Source organism: Plasmodium vinckei (assembly GCF_900681995.1).
Source record: "Plasmodium vinckei vinckei genome assembly, chromosome: PVVCY_12".
NCBI classification, from domain to species: Eukaryota; Apicomplexa; class Aconoidasida; order Haemosporida; family Plasmodiidae; genus Plasmodium; species Plasmodium vinckei.
In genome coordinates this window covers 492233-513846 of record NC_051304.1, presented here as the reverse complement: position 1 = coordinate 513846, position 21614 = coordinate 492233, and the positions used below count along the sequence as shown (strand labels likewise).

The following is a 21614-nucleotide window of genomic DNA, read 5'->3' as shown; positions in this document are numbered from 1 at the left end:
ATCGGGTATGTTTATATTTCCCGAAAACAACGGGATAAAATTGAGACTCATGAAGAATGTGCTTTCATATATTTTTTTTTCTTATATTTTTTTTTTCCCAAAAATAAATAAATTATATAAATAATTTTCAAAATAATTTATATTTAAAACAGAATATATTTATTTTTAATCTAAAAGGGTGGTAAAAAAAAAATATAAAACATTGTTCAAAATTATTAAAAGCATATGGATATAATTTTTTTTTTTGAATGATAAAATTATGCCACCTCTTGTCAATATGTAATTATCATGGTGTATCCTATTATTTTGAGGAATGATATAAAAAATGTAGCTTGAATAAATAAAATGAAATGAATGTTAACTTTTTGTCGATGATTTCAAAAATAATAAAAAAAAATAAAAAAATATATAATTTAAGTTATTGTTCAAATATAAACCGTTTCCCAATATTACCATTTCCTGTTGTAGAAAATTTGAAATTTGCACACCAGTTTAGTACTATAAAAAATCAGTATATAAACCATGATGAAATAAATGAAATAAATAAAAAAATACAATTAACAAACTTTAAGGTTGCTGAGGACCTCTCTGATAATACTATTAATAGTGATGAATCAGACGATGAAATATATATGCTAGAACGAAATAATGCCAACAAAGAGTACTATAGAAAAGTTGACGATGAAAATTATTATTCCAACAAAATAAGTCAGGAAAAAGAAAGGGATAGTCTTACAAATAATTGTTTACATAAAAATAGGACACCCAATTCTGGGCACAATATATCCAACACAGTTTCTAGTAACGAATACTCTGAAATGAAACAAGTTCTCAATCAATGTATAACACAACATGAACAATTATATTATAATAAAGAATACAATAAAGAAAATACTTTAAATGAAGAATTAAACAAATTAGAAATTGCATTAAGACCATCCCAAAATGATATTAACAATATAAAAATGTTTTTAAAGTTTTTGCAAAACGAAATTGATAAACAATATAAAAATTGTCATGTTACTCCATTTGGTTCTGTTATAAATGGTTTTTGGATGAAAAATAGTGACATAGATATATGCATACAAATTCCAATTCTTCTTAATAGAAAAGATCAGATAAATTTTTTAAAAAAAATATGTTTAATATTAAATAATTATCATAATGGAATAATTGAACAAAGATTTTCAGCCAAAGTGCCCATAATACATTTTTATTGTAACGATCATAAAAACTCATTTCAACTATCATGTGATATTTCAGTAAATAATATTTTAGCAGTAATTAATTCAAAATTAATTCAAAAATATGTAAGTATAGATAAAAGATTACAATTAATGGGAATAGCTTTAAAATACTGGTCAAAAAACAGAAATATTAATGATAGATCAAAAGGATTTTTGTCATCCTTTTCATTAATTTTAATGGTAATTCATTTTTTACAATATGTTATGGAGCCCAAAATATTAATTTCACTTCAAGATATATCAATCAGAAGAAATGAAAAATCGTTTTATGTTATGGGTGTTGATTGCAAGTATTGCCAAGACGACGCTGTTATAAGAGAAGAACTAAAAAGAATGAATATCCAAAACGGTGTAAGTAGCGACAATAAAAATTATGACCATGCTAGCCATATAGACATTTCAACCTTAATGTTAGAATTTTTTAAGTTTTATGGCTATAAATATAAAAGTGGTATAATAGCTATACGTGACATAAATAATTATTATGACAATTTTACATCATTGAAAAGTTATGAATCGTATTACCTTTTTGTTGATAACCCATTCGAAATAGGAAAAAATGTTGCTAATATTTTACCTCAAAATTATAAAACAATTATATATGAAATGAAAAGAGCATATAAAATTTTAAAAAACAACGGAACATGGGAGGATGTGTGTAAATCGACAGACAACCTAATTTATTCCTAGCTTGTTCATATTTTTTTTATTTTTGTTCATATTTTTTTTTATTTTTGTGTGCATTTTTTTTTTGTTTTGCTCATGCACGATTTTAATAAAAACCCATAAATCGTATTACCCCTTAAAATAGTTTAAGGATTTAAAGAAAAATTTTAATAAGCTTGTTTATACAGTTTAAAAAAAAATAAAATATAAGGAATGTGCCTACCCCCAATTTTTGCACAAAATGATGAAACTAAACCATTCAGTTGTAGTTGTTAATAATAGGTAGGTGTCGTATATATTTTTTTTTCTCCCCTTTCATAGTTTACTTTCTCTAATTATATAAATATGCATATTAGACATATAAAAATTTATAATTTACCAAAAAAAACAAAAAAAATTAATCATCCAAAATAATAACATCATCACATGTGTTACTTATATCCGGTGATTTTTGAAAAAATTTCGATGAGAAAAAACCCTCTGTTAAATCTATTAGTTGATTATTATTATTTGTATGAAAAATATCCTTATTTATGTTAGATTGATTATTTATCCACATTCGGTTTGGATTATTATTTGGCGAATTTGTTTGAGTAAAGTTTTTATTATGTGCATTTTCATTAAAGTTGGGTGCCTGGTTTAGGGGTGTATAACTTTTAAAATGATCGTATTTATCACTATTATTGTTATTGTAAAAATTATTATAATTTTGTTCGTCTTTGGTAGTGCCTGAATTGGTATATGTATTTTTAAACTTGTCATCTTCGTAATAAAAATGTCTTACATTATTTTCTCTGCTTAAATAGTTTGGGCTATCATTATGATGCCTATTTTGATTAGGCATATTATAATTTCCAGACCAGTTATAACTATTTGATTCATTTTTTGTAGAAATTGGAATAAGCTCCTCTTGTTTATTAGTATAATTAAAATAACTTTTTTTATTAATGTCAACTATATCATAACATTCTTCTTCATCTTTTATACTTGAAGTATTTTGTTCTGTTGTTATATTCCCTTTAAATAAAATTATCACTTGATTTTTTTTTAATAATATTACTTTACGTTTAATAACTGGGTTATTATATAAAATTATTTTTGGATATTTATATTTATTTGTCTCAAGATAATTAAAAATTTCATTATATTCATATTCATAAGCATAAATAAAATATTTACCATCAAATAATAAAAATCGAAAGATCCTTCGATATTTATTATTACTTTTTTTTGCTTGTGTAGTGTTGTTATTGTTTATGTTGCGATTGGTTCCTTTTTGGTTTCCTTTAGTTTTTACACTTTCACTATTTTTGTTAGATTTTTTATTTTTTTTCCCTTTTTTATTTCCATTTCCATATTCCTCCTCACTATTACTATAGTCTATTGTATCTTCATTTCCTGAATTATCGGGAAAGTTGAAACTTTCATCATTTTGATCACTATCATCTTCATTATCTCCAGAATTTTCAACTTTATACAAACGTTCATTTATGCTAACATAATCTACTACTTCAAAAATATTTATCCCATTTAAATAATAGGTTTCTGTGTTGTTATAGTTAGGAAGTAAACAGCCAAATGGTCTAGAATAAGTAAAAGGATTTATAATAAAATGCTCATATAGTTCTTCATCAATTATATCTTTTTCACATTTAAAAGCTTTTTTATATTGATTTACAAAAGTATTATAATTTATTTTAATTACATTCTTTTCAATTAACCTTTTCATTATCAAAAATATTTCATACTTTTAAATCATTTTACCAAAAAAAAGAAAAAAAATTAATTATTTATTATATTTGTTTCAAAATAATTATATCTTAATAAAGAAGAAAATCCAAATTACTAATTATTTTTTATAACTACACACAGGTATATATCCAAAGGAGTACCTCGAAAAATAGGAACATGCCAATAATATATCAACATGTAGGTTTACTATATTTCTGTAAATTGGCCAGCTTAAAATTTAGTAAAACATGTGGCACAATAAATATGTTCAGAGGTAAACAATTCGAAATTAAATATTCTTGATAAAATAAAGAAATAAAAAATGTTAATATTTTCTTTTTTAAAAGAAATATATATTGAGTTATTATATTTTATAAAAATAAAAAGTTATGAACAAAATAGAAAATTTATTAAAAAGTATAAAATATGTAAATTTGGTGAGTTGATATTCAGACAAAATAAAACTAAACCATATATGCCAGATTTAAGTGAGCATAAAATTTGAAAATACGAATAAAAAAATTAAGCACATAATTTTAAAACAACATTAAAAAAAATAAAAATACACATTAACAAAAATGTGTAGAATGATATTAATTCGATATAACAACATATTTAATTCATTCATAACTGATAGTTTTCTTTTTTTTTTATCATTATTTACGGATTACATAATGTATAGATCATCCTTTGTATCAAATCCTAGGCTTGGGGAATCTGGAAATCTTTTTGTGAGTATTTCAACTCCAGTTTGGGTAACTAACAAGGTGTGCTCAAATTGTGCTGATAATTTTCCATCAGCAGTTGCACTTGTCCATTTATCTGGCCATAAAACATCTGCATAATGACCTTCATTAATCATAGGCTCGATTGTAAATACATGACCTGGTTTCATTATTCCTACTGCTTTATTTTTTCTAAAATGAGGTACAGTTGGATTTGAATGAAATAATTTTCCTACTCCATGTCCTGAATATGTACGAACAACTGAAAAATGTTTTTTTGATACATAAGCATCTATAATATTCCCAAGATTTTTATATAACATACCAGGTTTACATTTTTTAATTGCTTCCATTAATGAAAAATAACAAGTTTCTACAAGTAGTTTAGCTTCATCTGATATATTTTCTCCAACGAAATAAGTTTCATTTAAATCGGCATGTACACCTTTATAATATACACTTATATCTATATTTATAATATCCCCATTTTTTAATGGTCTATAATCTGGTATACCATGACATACTATTTCATTTACTGATGTACAACATGATTTTGGGAATTCATAATAATTTAATGGAGATGGATATGCATTATTTTTAATTATAAACTCATGAACTTTTTTATCTATCTCATCAGTTGTTACTCCTGGACTAACTAATGAATGTGCATAATCTAAAGTTTTCCTACCTAATATACATGCTTCTTTTATTCTTTCAATTTCTTCACTATTATTTACATATATATCACTTTTTCTTTTATATTTCAATTCGGATGTAGGTATTGAAGTAATGGCATAATCTGGCTTGTCAATATGATCAGGTACATAATTCATTTTGGATATAGGCCATGGTCTTATATTTCCAGTAAATTTAAAACTTAAAAAATTTCTTAAATGGCTATCATAAATCCAATATTTTCTATTAGTAGGGTCATAATTTTGGGGCAATAATTCTTCTATTATTCCTGTATATTTATTTTTTTCAACTTTTTTTGATTCTTTATCTGCTTCCTTTTCATTATTCTCCTTTTCACTTTTATGCATTTTAGAATGTTCTTTCCAAGAGCGTTTAAAACATTCTTGGCTACAAAAATAGCTATTTATTTTGTTTTTTAAACATACAGGGCAATTCAATTTTTTCGTTAGATTTTCTCCACATCCTTTACATACTAAATTACTATTGCCCGATTCTTTTATTTCTACATGTTCATCTTCTCTTTTCAATGATTCAGAATTTTCATAACTGTTGTCACATTTTTTGTTTTCTAATGCTTCCTCCTTTTTCGCATCACTTGACTTGCTTATATTGTTGCAGTCCTGATTGGTACTACTACCACACTCCTTCGTATTATCAGACATTGAATAGGATGACTAGTGAAAAAATAAAATAAATATGACTACAAATGCTCGGAATATTTTGTTCCTATTAATATTTTTATTTAAATATAATATCTTTTCCTAATGAATTAAAAAGATACATTTTTTTATAGTATATGCATTTTTACATATTATTGGTGAAAGAGTTTCCTTTGTAAAAAAAGTGACATTGCAGAATTATAGCACATAAGAAAAAATTAAATAAATTATAAAAAAAAATTTGAAGAATTAATAATAGGAAAATATAACGTTATAAAATTTCTACATTATATGTGGCATATAATTAATTCTTTAGATTAACAGCGTAAAGCGGCTTAATAAAATATGATATGTATTAATAACGGAATAAAAATTTTAATGGAATTATTTTTACTGACCCTATAAATATATATTGCATATAAACTTGATCTATATATTTTTTTTTGCCATTATAGAAAATACAAAAATATATATACAGTTGGTAAAAAAATTGAGAAAATTTGCATATTATAATAGCCACAAAAAAGTGAAAAAGAAAAAGAAATGAATAATAAAATATAGTAGTAATGATAATGCAACATTGATGATTTATATAGGCATTTTTTTATGTTTATGAATTTGATGACTATTTGAGCTTTATACATATTATATATGCATGTGCCATTGATTTAAATGAAATTGTTTATATTTTTATGTTTAACGCTTTTTTCGATTTTATATAGAAAAACGTTATTTTGTTCTTCCATAAATATTAATAGTTACTATAATAGGAAAAATAAAACACCAAACAGAATATCCCTTAAAAATCAGTTTAATAAAAAAGGGAAATTTTCACAAAAGGGAATGTTATTTATTCCAAAATATATGTACGGCAAGAATAATTTTGTTAAAAGTAAAAAAAAAAACACTAAAAATTATGAACAGTTCATAAATTATATATGCAAATAAAAAATATGCATATGTTTAAACATTATAGCATATTACATATAAGTGTGTGTATGACATTGTATTGATTTTTACAAAGTGTTATTTTCATAAATGCGTGATGGATATTTTTATTTATTTAAAAGATTAAATACTCTTCTTTCAAATTTTATATGTAAAATTGTGTGTAGATCTAAATTTAGTAAAATATTATATATATATAGCAAATAAATAAAATTCACAAATTAATTGCTTTTACCTTTTTTACAACATTTTTAATAGACAAATACGTATTAGTTAAAAAATTATTTCATTCAACCATGGAAGCAAATAGCAATTTACCAAAATGGACTATGCCATCCAAGGAAAATAAAACAATCACCAATTTGATGGTGAATAATTCATTGACTCATAGCAAAGTCGAATTTGTTCCACAAGTAAGTCTATGCATAGTTTGAAAATAAATAAACTGTTTCATGTTTATTTTGAAAAAGGACATATTTTTTTTTACAAAATTATAATTCGAAGTAAATCAGCATAGAGCTACTACTTAATTGAAGTGCCGCTTATCAAGCTGATAATGTTTTAATTGTATTTCATTTATATTCTGTTATTTTTCTTTATGCTTTTAGGAAGGGAATACCATAAAATGGTACGCATGTGGGCCAACAGTTTATGACGCAGCTCATCTTGGACATGCAAGGACATATGTGAGTTTTGATATAATTAGAAGAATATTGACAAACTATTTTAAGTACGATGTATTTATGGTCATAAATATAACTGATATCGATGATAAGATAATAAAAAGAAGTGAAGAAGAGAAAGTAAATTTTACTGAATTAGCTAGAAAATGGGAATATGAATTTTGGGAAGATATGAAAAATTTGAATGTTTTATTACCAACATCAATAACTAGAGTTAGTGAATATGTAAATGAAATAATCAAATTTATAGAAAAAATAATTGAAAATAAGTATGCATATGTAAGTAGTGAAGGTAGTGTATATTTTGATATTGATGCATTTAAAAAAAATCCTGATCATTTTTATGCACGTATGGAACCAATGTCTGTTAAAGATGAAACAAAAATATTAGAAGGGGAAGGAGATTTAGGAGTTATATCAAAAAATAAAAAAAATTCCTATGATTTTGCTTTATGGAAATCTTCGAAGCCTAACGAGCCATCTTGGGATTCACCATGGGGTAAAGGTAGACCCGGTTGGCATATTGAATGTTCAACTATGGCTAGTAAAATATTAGGAAAAGTATTAGATATTCATAGTGGAGGTGTAGATTTAAGATTTCCACATCATGATAATGAATTAGCACAAAGTGAAGCTTTCTTTGATCATAGTCAATGGGTAAATTATTTTTTACATTCTGGTCATTTACATATTGAAGGATTAAAAATGTCTAAATCGTTGAAAAATTTTATAACAATAAAAAATATGTTAAAAAAATATACATCAAATCAAATACGTATATTATTTCTTCTTAATAAATGGGATAGTTTTATGAATTATAGTCCAAATGGTGAAGGAATGACACAATGTATAGAAATAGATAAATTTTTTACAAATTTTTTTGCTTTAATTAATATGAAAATAAAAAATTTTGATTTAAATAATTGTGATCTTTATTGGAATGATACAGATAATAAATTAAATAATACATTTAGACAAACTAAAACTAATATTCACAATTTTTTTCTCGATAATTTTAACACCCCAGAAGCTTTAGTAGCTATTCAAAAGTTAATTACAGAGATTAATATATATTTACAAAATGGAAAAGTACAAATAGGATTATTACTAGAGTTAAAGCATTATATAAATTTTATTATGAACACATTTGGTTTATTTTATGATGAAGCACAAAAAACAAAACCAAATAATTTCGATAGCCTTTTACATGTCCTTGGTTCTTATAGAAGTAATATAAGAGCAATTTTACAAAAAAATGCAAAATTAATTAGGAAGGCATCGAAGGAAATTAAAATCGATTCATCAGATCCAGCTACCCTTGATAATAACAACAAAATTAATGAATTTATAAAAGAAATAAAAACAAACAATGAAGACTTATTAAAAGAATGTGATTTATTAAGGGATCAACACCTTCTTAACATGGGTATACTAATTGATGATCGTCCAAATAATGAGTTTGTCATTAAAGTTTTGGATGAAAATCAGTTACAACAAGAAAAGGAAAAGAGAGAATGTGATTTAAACAAAAAGAAAAATACTGATCAAAAGAAATAATTCAATCCCAAATTTTATAATAAAACTTTGAATGTTACATAATAAGAAGCAAGATGGGGAATGAACTATTTTGCAACTATAATAGGAACCTAAATGGATAGTCTATTTTTTTTTTCTATAAAATATACGTTAAATTATTTTTTATTTTTTTTCTTAACATCCAAGTGTTTATGTGTGTATACATATCATTCGGTTCTATTTGTTTTCCTCAATTATGTGAAAAAATATATAAATAAATTTTTTATAATTTTTATTTGAATGATGGTAATACATGTGCCTATTTTTTCTATATTTTCAAAATTTCATAAAATGATATATATATACAAAAGCAACAAATTTCATAAAGAAAATGATAAATTAATGTCTGAATGTTTTTCAGTTTAAAAAAAAGTTGGCATGTATGTTGAAAGGGACAAGGTAATATACGTTTCAAGTTATAAAACATTTTTTATATATAATATTTGCACATATAAATATATGAATAAAATTTGTTTATTATTCATAGATTTTTCATTTTTTATCTGAATTAAAAGCTATATAAAAGTTTGCTTAATTTATAAAAAATCAATTGTGATATAAAAAAATGTATGGCATATACGAAATTGTTCTATATGTTATTAGCTAAGCATTATGGGGGAAAAATAAAAGAATAAATATCCCCCATTTTAATGATAATAAAAAGGAAATATAATGAAATAATGAGACAATAGTTTTCCAATTTTTACCCGTCTGTGCTAGTAAAAAAAATTATTTCATAAATTTCAAACAATTTTTTTTGCAATTAGGATATGCAAATATTTTTTTATCATTGAAAAAAATAAAACGGAGGAAAGAAAAGCTAGCTGAATGAAAATAATAATTTTTAATTATTACAATTTTTTCATTTTCTAGTTTTTCAAAACTTTTATAATTTTGTTCTCCCTTATCCAAAATATTTCACATACTCTTCACATATAGGATAATAATAATTTACAAAACATACTAGATAATAAAAACCATTTCAAAAACACAAATGTAATGAGAGTATAAATATAAGCTTTTGGATTATATGCTTTAATCGTTTTGATTTTTGCGATCTAAAGTTATTACAAATATTTAAAACAGAATGGCAGAAAGAAAGGTTTTGAACAAATATATTCCCCCGGACTTTGATCCGGATAAATTAATGGAAAAAAAGAGACAAATGAAAAAAATAGAAAAGAAAAATAATAAAAATAATAAATATAATAAAAAGAAAAAGAAATTTTTAAACATAAGAATGATGTATCCATTTACATTAAAATGTAGTAAATGTAAAGCCTTTACTTATGTTGGTACAAAATTTAATTCAAGAGTTGAAAAATTAAAAGATGAAACATATTTAAATATTCCAATTTGGCAATTTTATGGAAAATGTTCAGAATGTAGAAATGAATTTGTTTTTAAAACCGATCCTAAGAATGGAGATTATATATTAATAGAAGGGGGTATAAGAACATATGATGCTCATAAAGAACAAGAAGTAGCTGATGAATATTATAGAACAAATGAAAATGGTAAAGAAGAAGATAAAGTAAAAAATATTGAAAAACAATCATATAATGCTTTACAAGAATTAAAAACTAATGAACAATTAGAAGAATTACAAAATATGAATAAAAGACATATTGATAAATTTAGTAGTATAAATAAAGCATTAAATAAATTATATGAAAAAAATGAAATGGAAAATAATAAAAATAATATATTTATGAATAATCTCGATTCTGAAGATGAACAAAAATTCTTTGACCTTCTTAATAAAAATAGAAAAATAGCAAATACAACTCAAAATATTATGAATATAAAATCATCTAACCCTCATGTTATTATAAAGGAGGATGAGTTTGAAGAGGAGGTGGTTGATATTGATGAGATGGCTGATATGGATGAAATGGATGGGAAATCTGTAAATTTCACAGACAAATATAATTCGATAAATAAAAAGGAAGAAAATGGAATAAATAATAATGTAGAAAAAGATAAAATATCTTTCAAGCGTAATAACATAACAAATAATACAACAGGGATAAATATAAACAATAAATCTATTTTTTCAAAAAAGCCTTTGGAAACACATTATAAGTTTATTATTAAAAAAAAAGAAAATATTTCAACACTTTTGAATGAGTACAATTCCGATAGTTCTGATGATAAATAAATTGAAAATTAATTTTCTAATTTTTGTGTAATAAACAATTACCCCAATGTGGTCTTTTTTATGTGTATATGTGTGTTGTTTTTTTTTTTTTTGTGAATTTTTATTATAATTAAAAAATAAATTTTAATACATATTTATATGTAGCCTTTTATTTTACACACATATTATTATCATTTTTTATAGTGATAAAACATTCATTTAATGTGTTACATAAGAGCGACTTTGCATATTTGTCTTGCTCATTCTCTATATATTATTATCTTAAAATGTTATTCATTTTTTAAGTATCAATTTGAAAAAGATTTATTCACCCTTCAAATTGTATTTTGTAAAGAGTATATACCCCCAATAGTCCTTTAATTATAGCTTTATTTAAAATTTAAAAAAAAATTAAGACAAAATGGAATATAAAAATTAAAGCAAAAGGAGGGGAATGTATGAATGAATAAATATGAAAAAGAATTGTAAACGAGAATGGTTTTACTTAAAAAAAATGTGTATACAAATTCTGGCTATACATTTTGTTAATTTAAAAATGAAATAAAAAAATAAAGAAATTAAAAAAGTAAAAAATTAAAAAAGTAAAAAATTAAAAAAGTAAAAATTAAAAAAATTATTAACTGTTCATATTTTTTGAAATTGTAAAAAGGTGTTGTCTATACACCATCGATCACGGTTTTTGATCTTTTTGATTTAAAAATAAAGTAATAATAATGATGAGACTAAAAAATAGTATATTATTTTGGGGGAGATAAAGCATATTTCTTCTAACGTAATTAACAAGAAAGATATATACTTATCAAAATGTGTGTGCAATATTTTCTTGAAAAAAAAAAAAAAAATTGTATTGGCTAGTCGATTGTAATATTATGGTTATTTTTTTTTATGAAATAATCTATTATATCTTTCATATTCCCAATTTTTCAAAAAATAAGCAGGTAAATAACCATCATTGCATTTTAAAAATTCGTTTTTAATAGTATCGTTCATAGAGCCTATAGAAGAATATCCATGATCATATAAAATACAATAATCTATTTTAAAATATAAAATAAAAGTCCAAACAGCTCCATATGTCCAATAAAATATAGGATTTAAATATAAATAAGGTGGAAGCCCTTTTGAACTAATATTTAAAATATGTAATTTTTCGGTATTTGTGTCAATATATCTTGTCCCGTTAATAAATGCTATAGGAGGGGGTAATATACAAGAGTCTGTTGTCTTTATATTTAATTTTTCTATACAAATATTTTTATATTGTGTTTGAATAATTTCAATAAAATTTGTTATACTAACATCCCATTTACCATTAATAACATTTATATCAAAATCATATATATATACACATTCATTTAAAAATTGATAAACTTCAGGAAATTCGTTTTCATTATCCTTAAAATAAATTAATTTGGGTTTTATTATTTTTCCTTTTATATCATATAAATATTTTGCATATGCACATCGAAATAAATGTAAAATAACAACAGCGTCTTTTCCTCCATTAAATGATAAAAATACATTATCTTTACAAAGACGAAGCATATCATAAATATGATCTATTGCTGTAATAATATCTTCAGATAGTTCTATAATTTTTTTTTTTAATATTAATTCATCTTTATAATAATTCATTATATCATAGTTATACATACTAGGTTTTATAATATCACGATTTTTTTTATAATTTCCTAACTGATTTTCATTGTTTATGTATGTATCACAATCTTTTGTTTCATTATTATTGGAATTTTTTAATTTATTTATCTCATCAATATGTTCTTTATGTAATTTTTCAATTCTTTCATACAACTCCAATGATTTTGAATAATCTTTCCACTCTTCCATATCTTCACCACAAACTCATTGTATTTTTTTTTTATTTAAAAAAAATTTTAAATATGTATATGTCTTTTTTCTTCCCGTTTTTTAATGATTAAATTATTTCTTTAGCATGTTTTTAAAATTTCAGTTATAAGAATATCAAAACGGTTAATATGACATAAATAGGAATTATTTGAGAATGATAAACATATATACTATATATTATAAAAAATAAATAAATGAAAATCCCGAGATAATTTTTTTTTTATATCAATTAAGTTATATAAGAAGGGTTTAATTATTTTTAAAATTGTATATTTCACCTTTTATCGTAAAAAGGAAAAAATAATGGTCATTCATCATAGTTCTTAAAGAGTTCCATATTTTATAAAGTCCTTATCAAAGCATTAACTTCAAATTTGACAGCAAAAAGAAAAAGAAAAAGAAAAATAACAAATTATATCAATATATTTGTCCGTTTTACATATATTATCATTAATTTTGTAGTATAAGTGTAATAAAAAATTAAAAAAAAATAATGGAAAAATACTTGCACATATAATGGACAAAATAAATATACAATAAATTTTTAATATTTTTGTCATATATCATTTTTTATAAATATTAATTATTTTGGATAAGTTGTTTTATTTTCTATTTTTTATGCATATTTTTTTGTAGAATGTTATATAATGTTGCTTTGGATAATCTTTACATACTATCATTATACATATCACACTAATAATTATGGTCATATTAATTTAAAAAACAATGAATAACAATTTTTCATAATATACGAGCATGTAAATAGTACATATAATATAATTTGTATACCTTTTGTATTATCCCGTATTGTATATCCAATTTGTTTACACTTAAAATAATAATAGGAATGACAATATTTCCTATCCATTAAATTTTAACATATTTTAATTTATTATAAATAGGAAGCCATTATAAAAATAAAAAAATTACACACCCTTTTGAAATACCATTTCTATATATAACTAAGTGTGTTATAAAGAAGGGAATTAAAATGAGGTTTTTGAAATATGTTGTGTGTATGTAACAGACATGTTCATAAAGTTTTAGCATTAAATATAAAATATTTTAAATTATTGTTTGGTTAATACTGTGTAAAGAATATATTATTTTAAAATGGCTGCATGTGCATGTTATTAATGCATTTAAAAGTGATGAAATAAACTTATCTATATAAAATATATGCAGGAGTTAGCATTCAAAATTGTTTATGCTTTACAATTTTCCTTTTATACTGATCATAAAAAATAGACTACAATGATATGATAATATGCTCATATTTTCATTCTATCAAAATAGGATTAACTAAAAAATATGTGTGACCTATAACTTTTGCAATTTTTAAATGGTATATAATAAATAAAAATTTCACTGATTATGAAGATAGTATAAGTTAAATTTTATTCTTTGAAAGCTGTACTAAATTATAAATCAATTTCATTAGTTGTAGAAATATAAATATTCTTTAAAATTAAACCCATACTTTTGGAAAAACATATGTGTAGACATACATGCATATATACATAATGATCAACTTATAAAACTACGTTTAGTTAAAAGATTTATAAACATAATTTTTTATTCTTAAAACATTTGACAACAATGTATATGCAAATGTATTGCTTATATATATCTTGCATTTTTTATAAAATAACTATTGCTGTTTTATCTTCATTGGTACTACTGAAAAGAAAATGATAAATAGAATTTTTCTGATTACGACATGTTCTTTTTGTATATTATACTATGAACATAATTTATTTCTTATATTCCCATTTTTTTTATTTATTTTTTAAGGTTCCAATTATATTATTTGTAGTATTTTTCTTTCTATTCCATACGTATGTATAATTATTTATTTTTTTTTACTTTTAAATGATATTGATATAAATGGAATAATATGTATGCTTATAGAATACGAAGAATTAAAAAAAAGATAATTAACTTAATAAGTAAGAAATTGGGTATACACACTTTTTAAAGTAATACTACAATATCTTAAGTTATTTCCTATCCTTTGCACTTTTGTGCATTTTTTATTATTTTATTTATACTAATATATTTTTTCTGTCTTTTAAGTTTCATTCTTTTGTGATATTTGAATTGTTTATATAAACATTTTTTATATTTATTTATACTTACTTATTTTATATTAACAAATAAAACCAAATTAAATTAAAAATATTAAAAAAATTAAAAAGTTATAGTTAAATTATTTTGATTGTAGGTTTTTTGTTTTTATTCTCTATACATATCTCAAAACAATACATTATTAGATTGTTTCTTTTTTGTAAGACATTATTGTCATATAAATAAATAAATATATATAAATATACATGCATAATATTATTACATATGCATTATTTTTTGTGTATGCATATTTTTGTACGATTTTTTTTTCGTTGTATCATTATTGTTTCACGAAAATATCCGATGTGATATTTATACTTTAGGCAATTCATAGTTTTGTAGTTTTATAATTTTACAATTTTATACTTTTGGATTTTTTGTTTTTAACTTGTATGCATATTTTGGAATAGCATATGGCAGGATTATATTATAAATTTTTCATACCCTTACTATTTTTTTGTTTTTATTATAATTGAATAATTATGATAAAATAATTAATAGTGTAATATTTATTTATTCTAAAAATATTAATATGGATATATTATATGTGAATAGACACGTATATTTTTAATGCGACTATTCAAATTGTGCTAAATGCCATGTCTTTTGCAACTCATTTTGTTTGTTATCTATTTGTTTGTTAATCTGTTTGAAAAAACATTTTCACTAACAGTTTTATTAACACCAGTATTTGGCGTTTATTCAAATTTGTTACACATTTTCTAAAATAGCGCTAGCTAAAAAAAATAAAAATTTCTCAAATAAAAAGGAAAGATGAGTGTGAATAATAGCACAGAAGTTGTAATAAACAAAGACAAGGAAAATGATACATCAAATTGCAAACCTACTAATGATATAAATTTATTTTCTGATAATTTGAACAGAGATATGAAAGGTGTATTTAATGATAGTACGAAGGAAACAAATTTGCATGAACAGGACAGGAATAATTGTAACATTGATAATTTTTTTAACGACTTCAATGAAATATATTTAAATACGTTTAGCAATAATTTTAGTAAACCACTTGAAGCTGAAAAAATAATGAATCATGAAAATAAATATCTTGATAATGCCCAAGAAAAAGTTATTAATAATGATGACAAAAAGGAAGAAAAATTATTATTAAATATAGCTGATAATGTAACCTGTTCAGAAATAAAAATGAATGATTTAGCTAGTTCTGAAAAAAAAAATATATTAGAAGATATAAATAAAAATGATGAAGAAAATGAAAAGACAGAAAAACCAAAACTAGTTTCTAAATATTTAGAAGAATTAAATTACAATAATAAAAAAAGTCACCCACCTATTTTTAGTGAAGCATCAAGTTTAATAGATATATCCTCAATATTTGAAGAGACAAAACAAAGTGTATATTCAAAATTAAATTATGATTTTAGTAGTATCACAAATTTAGGATTAAATAAGTTTATGATGAATGAAATGGAGAATGACAAGAATAAAAAAATAGAAGATAATAATATATGTGATAAAGAAGAGACTGATCATAAATTATTAAATGAAGAAACAATGAATGGTTCTAGTATTCAAAAAAAAAGTGAATGTTCGGATTTGACTAATAGTAGTGAAAATGAATCAGATGGAATAGATAAACTTTTTAACCGACACAAAATTGAAGTTTCTAATTTATCGAAATATTTTGATTTCCATAAAAATGAAATAAAAGGAAATATAGAGACATTAAAAAGTGATGAAACAGTTCAAAATGATACTTGTAACGATTTATATACCAACTTAGAAAATGATGAAATATATGAGTATGGATTTGATTCTTCAAATAATTCAACTGAAAGTATTGATGAAAAAAAAATGTATATTGAAAAAAGAGAAGATAATGAAAGTAAAAAAGTAGATACAAATACCATATTAACATTGGATAACTTAGAAAAAATTAATAAAAATTATGACACTTTAAAGAAAAGCAAATCAGATAGTATGTTTGCTGAAGAAGAGTCTCTAAATTTGGAAACAAACGACACGAATTATATAACTAAAGAAGTTTTAAATGATATATTAAATATTAAGGATGAACAAATAACATTTGAAAAATTTAAAAATTATTTCACAAGTTTAAATTATCAAGTAAGTACAGACAATTTAATATTACTATTTAATGCTATAGTAGAACACAAAAAATGTAACATGAAAGATGAAGAAGTAGAAAATATTGAAAATAATCAAGAAGAAATACATATCAAAATAGATGACATAAAATCGTATGTTGTTGAAAGAAATTCTAAAAATAATAACTACTTTAATGAAATCCTAAAAATGATTGTCCATTTTAATAACATATTATTATTAATGGCAAATAGTAGTGCTATCAAAAAGGAAGATAAAATATTATTTGAATTGCTAATTTTCAAATTTTCATCAAGTTTTAATGAAATAATAGAAACCCCAAATGATGTAGACAATTTAATTAAGCATCTAAACGAAATAATTAAACTTATATTATCTGATGAATCAAAAAATAAAAATTTAAAAAATATTATACTAACCTATTTAAAAACGAACAAAATTTCTCTTAAAAATAATCAAGTATTATCACAACTTAATAAATCATCTGAAAATGTTTTCGAAAAATCTGAGAAAATTAAATTTGCTGACAATGCAAAAGTTACAGAACATGATTCAGAAAAAGGTATGACTCTATTATCAAGTAATGAAAGTAGCAATAGAAAAGAAGAAGGTTGTCAAGATGAACTCACCAACAAGAACTCTTCAATTAAAATGAAAACAGAAATAACAAAAAATATAAATACACCATTAAATGATGCAGAAAATAATACTAGAAATTTAACTAAAGATATTATAATAAGCGAAATAAATAATACAAACAAATCTTTGAAAAATACAAAAAAAAATGACACACTTTTAGACAAAATGGATGGATCAAGCTTGAGAAGTAACGAGGGTAGTGAACACACAGAACGTACTGATGAACTATTTGAAGAAGGGGATAGTATAAATGAAAACGTAGACGATATTACACAAGAAAGAAACATAATTAATGTTGGACAGATTAAAGATGATGGAAAAATGACAAATCTTAATGAAAATCCATGTAATAAAAACAAAAAAATGAAAAAGAATTCTAAAAAAAATATAAAATGTAAAAATGTGGTAAACAATAGTAATAGCAAAATCGATGAGATTAATTCTAATAGTACAAATGGAAATATAAAAAAGAAAATAAAATTAGAAAACAAAAATAAAGTTGAAGATAATGAAGAAAAACTAGACAAAGTTGAAAAACTTGGTGAACAAATTAAGAATATAAATGAAGTTTGTAAAAAAATAAAAGAAGGAAATACAAATTATGTAGATGCAAAAAATAATTATATGAGAAATTATACAAATGATATTAATATGAAAAATGTTCAAAATTATATGAAAAGATTTAGTTCAATGAACAATACAAATAATATACCTTCATATATTATTATGAACAAAAATAATAGATATATTAATTCAAATAATGGAATATATAAAAAAAATAATTTTTTATTTCCAAGTATGGGAAATATAAATGAATATAATACACAAAATGTAAAATTAACAAATTCTACATATATTAATGAAAATAAAACATTGGAAAAACTTGAATTATTTAATCCTTATATTTTTAAAGACAATTGTCAAAATAATTTCATAAAAAAAAATGCAACTAATGAAAATAGTGATAATAGAATCAATTCGAATCAATATCTATGGAATGAGAAATTAAGAACCCAATCTAACATAAAGCATAATCCAAATAACTACATAATGCATACTAAAAAATGTATAAATAATAATACGGCACATTATAAAGAAAATCCATGTTTACATTTTCCTTCACATTTAAATTCGACAATAGACAATTCATATGTTAGCAAACTAAATGAGGATTATATATTTGCATCTAATGTGGGTCCATATAAAAATGCAATTCTTGCAAAAGAATCAAATATAAATATCAACACTATCAATAAGGTGAGAAGTACTATCAGTATAAATAACGCCATTAATGGAATAAACATAGCTAATGATCGTATGTGTGAAAAGAACAAAATGATACTAAAAAAAGATGGTTCTGTAGCTAGTACATCTAAATCAGATGTGAACAAAAATATTATTGGAAATATATGCGAAAATAATATTAACATAAATAATGAACAATATAAAATTAAAAGTATATCAAATTTAAATCAATTTAAGAATAAACTAGTTGATGAAAAAAACAAACGATATAGTATCAGCTATGGCAGAATACCTAACAATAATGTATACATAGGCTTCCGAAGAAATATAAATAATTCTTCCAGTAAAAATAATTCAAATATTAATGGAAGGGGAAACAAATCACAAAGTAGATATTTAAGTTCAAAAAGTGATGCACATGCTATTATTAATTCACCTACTAATCTAACTAGCGAAAAGAAAGACAATGAGTTTACTAAACAAAATTTATCAAAATTTGAAAACGGATTGTTTAAGCTAAAAACTTTTGCAAATATTTTAACAGAAACTAATGAATCTAAAGTAGGTAAAAAGAATGAAAAAGAATCTAAGAATGTATATCATAGATTTACGGAAATACTTACCAATGGAATAAAACGATTTACATTAGGAGGTACCAGATCAACAAACTCAAATATTACTGATGAAAAAGAAAACAAAGATTCTAAAAATGATGATACAAATAATAATGAAGAATGTGAACAAAAAGAATTAAACACAGAAAAAGACAATAATAATACAAATATTGTAATAGATCAAGCTGTAAAAAATGAAAACAACAAAATAGATGAATCACAATGTGCTAATAAATCAAGCAATGAAAATGACAAAATTAGTAATGCATCTTGTAATTCTAAGGAAAATAATTTAAACGATACTAATACAAAACAAATTAACAACATTTCAAATAATATAGATGAAATAAAAAAACAAACAAATAATATTACTAATTACAGAAACAGTAATGTACATCCTATGAATAATAATTTAGTTAATGCTAAAAATGTGAACAAATTAAATAACGATCAAGCTATTGTCAATGGAGTTTGTGATACAAATGCTAGTTACAAAAACTATTCTAGTAACAATAACATAATAAACAATAATAATAATACATTACATACATATAAAATGCATGTTGATAGTCCCGATATGAAATATAAAAAAGGATATCATTCGAATGTATTTAATAGAGGAAGTCAAGGATTATTAAATATTAAAAAAACATGTTCTAATTATGTAAATCATAATAGAATCAGTGCACCTAGATATGAATCTGCATCTAACATGGGAATGAGATCAGGATCTGGGGCTGACCGTTTTATTCATTTTCATAAAAGAAATAGCACATTAAATGGAGCAATGCCCTTTCCTAATTTTCATGAGCATAATAAAAATATAATAAACAATATAAAGACAAAAGGAAGTCCAAATGAATTTACCAAAGCATTTATGAAAAAAGAAAGTAAAATAGATATTATGAATAATAGTAGAATAATAAATATGGGTAATAATATAAATGAAGATATAGGAAAATATATATATGACAAGGAACATTTATTTTTGAAACCATTTACAGGATTTGAAAATATAAAGAGTGAAACAAACTTATTTATGCAAGTAAGCAATGACAAGTTTATGACAAAAGGAAATCAAATAAGTTGTAATACTAACAATAATGACATAAATAAAAATTTGAAGGAACAAATGTTGGAGAAACAGACAAATAATGTCATTTCTTCTAGTACCCTTAAAATGAATAATAATAAAGAAAATGAAAATAGAAATTGCGTTTTAAAGACACAAGGGGCTTGTCAAAATGATATGACAAAGACTGAATTGCAAAATAATTATTTAAAAAATTATGAACAAAATGTACAAACCAATTTAAATGAATATAATAATACAAAAACAAATTCAAATCATAGTACAAAAGAAACAAAATTTATATATAAAGATGATACAAAATATAATATGCCAACAACATTTTTAAAAGAATTTCAAAAAAATACTTCAAACAATAAAAAATATATAGAAACAATTGATGAAAATAATTTAACAATAGATCAGATTATGAAAATACCTGGAGTTAAATTAGGAAAAAATTATATACAAGATATAAATGTATGTTCTGATTGGTCGAAGTTTAATGATTATGATCAAAATGTAATTAAGCAATCTATACAAAATAGTTTTGATAATAACAATTACAATCATTTTATGGACTTTACCCAATTTACTAATACATTTTTTTCCACTGAAAAATAGTATGCCTTTGGGGCTTTTTCATTGATACTTTAAAAAAATGGAAATCCATAATTTTATCTCGTACATTTTTATACTATTATATAAGTATAGCATTTCCTACACCTATCTTATCTCATAGTTAGACCTACCTTTACTGTTTGTACACATGCATGTGTTTGTGTATTCATCTATTGCGTTTTCATTTGTTTATATATCTATTATTTATTTGCTTAATTTTATCACCTTTTATT

At 22.8% G+C, this 21614-nt stretch overlaps 7 protein-coding genes across 7 annotated transcripts; 4 read left to right on the top strand and 3 right to left on the bottom strand.

Moving 5' to 3' along the window:
• Positions 1–350: 350 nt before the first annotated feature.
• PVVCY_1201470 (conserved Plasmodium protein, unknown function) lies at positions 351–1937 on the top strand (the record flags this gene model as incomplete). Its single annotated transcript, XM_008625159.1, has 1 exon — positions 351–1937. One exon carries the CDS (start codon positions 351–353, stop codon positions 1935–1937), a length of 1587 nt encoding a protein of 528 aa, XP_008623381.1.
• A 373-nt stretch (positions 1938–2310) lies between these two features.
• On the bottom strand, positions 2311–3642 carry PVVCY_1201460 (conserved Plasmodium protein, unknown function; the record flags this gene model as incomplete). The annotated part of the gene is made up of 1 exon (XM_008625158.1): positions 2311–3642. The coding sequence occupies one exon, from the start codon at positions 3640–3642 to the stop codon at positions 2311–2313; it is 1332 nt and encodes a 443-aa protein (XP_008623380.1).
• Positions 3643–4311: 669 nt separating this feature from the next.
• Positions 4312–5727, bottom strand: PVVCY_1201450 (methionine aminopeptidase 1b, putative; the record flags this gene model as incomplete). The annotated part of the gene is made up of 1 exon (XM_008625157.1): positions 4312–5727. One exon carries the CDS (start codon positions 5725–5727, stop codon positions 4312–4314), a length of 1416 nt encoding a protein of 471 aa, XP_008623379.1.
• Positions 5728–6396: 669 nt separating this feature from the next.
• PVVCY_1201440 (cysteine--tRNA ligase, putative) lies at positions 6397–8912 on the top strand (the record flags this gene model as incomplete). Its single annotated transcript, XM_008625156.2, has 3 exons — positions 6397–6616; positions 6931–7085; positions 7281–8912. The coding sequence occupies 3 exons, from the start codon at positions 6397–6399 to the stop codon at positions 8910–8912; spliced, it is 2007 nt and encodes a 668-aa protein (XP_008623378.2).
• Positions 8913–10017: 1105 nt separating this feature from the next.
• PVVCY_1201430 (conserved Plasmodium protein, unknown function) lies at positions 10018–11091 on the top strand (the record flags this gene model as incomplete). Its single annotated transcript, XM_008625155.1, has 1 exon — positions 10018–11091. One exon carries the CDS (start codon positions 10018–10020, stop codon positions 11089–11091), a length of 1074 nt encoding a protein of 357 aa, XP_008623377.1.
• Positions 11092–11964: 873 nt separating this feature from the next.
• On the bottom strand, positions 11965–12939 carry PVVCY_1201420 (FAD synthetase, putative; the record flags this gene model as incomplete). The annotated part of the gene is made up of 1 exon (XM_008625154.1): positions 11965–12939. The coding sequence occupies one exon, from the start codon at positions 12937–12939 to the stop codon at positions 11965–11967; it is 975 nt and encodes a 324-aa protein (XP_008623376.1).
• A 2922-nt stretch (positions 12940–15861) lies between these two features.
• On the top strand, positions 15862–21384 carry PVVCY_1201410 (conserved Plasmodium protein, unknown function; the record flags this gene model as incomplete). Its single annotated transcript, XM_008625153.1, has 1 exon — positions 15862–21384. One exon carries the CDS (start codon positions 15862–15864, stop codon positions 21382–21384), a length of 5523 nt encoding a protein of 1840 aa, XP_008623375.1.
• Between the last annotated feature and the right edge of the window lie 230 nt (positions 21385–21614).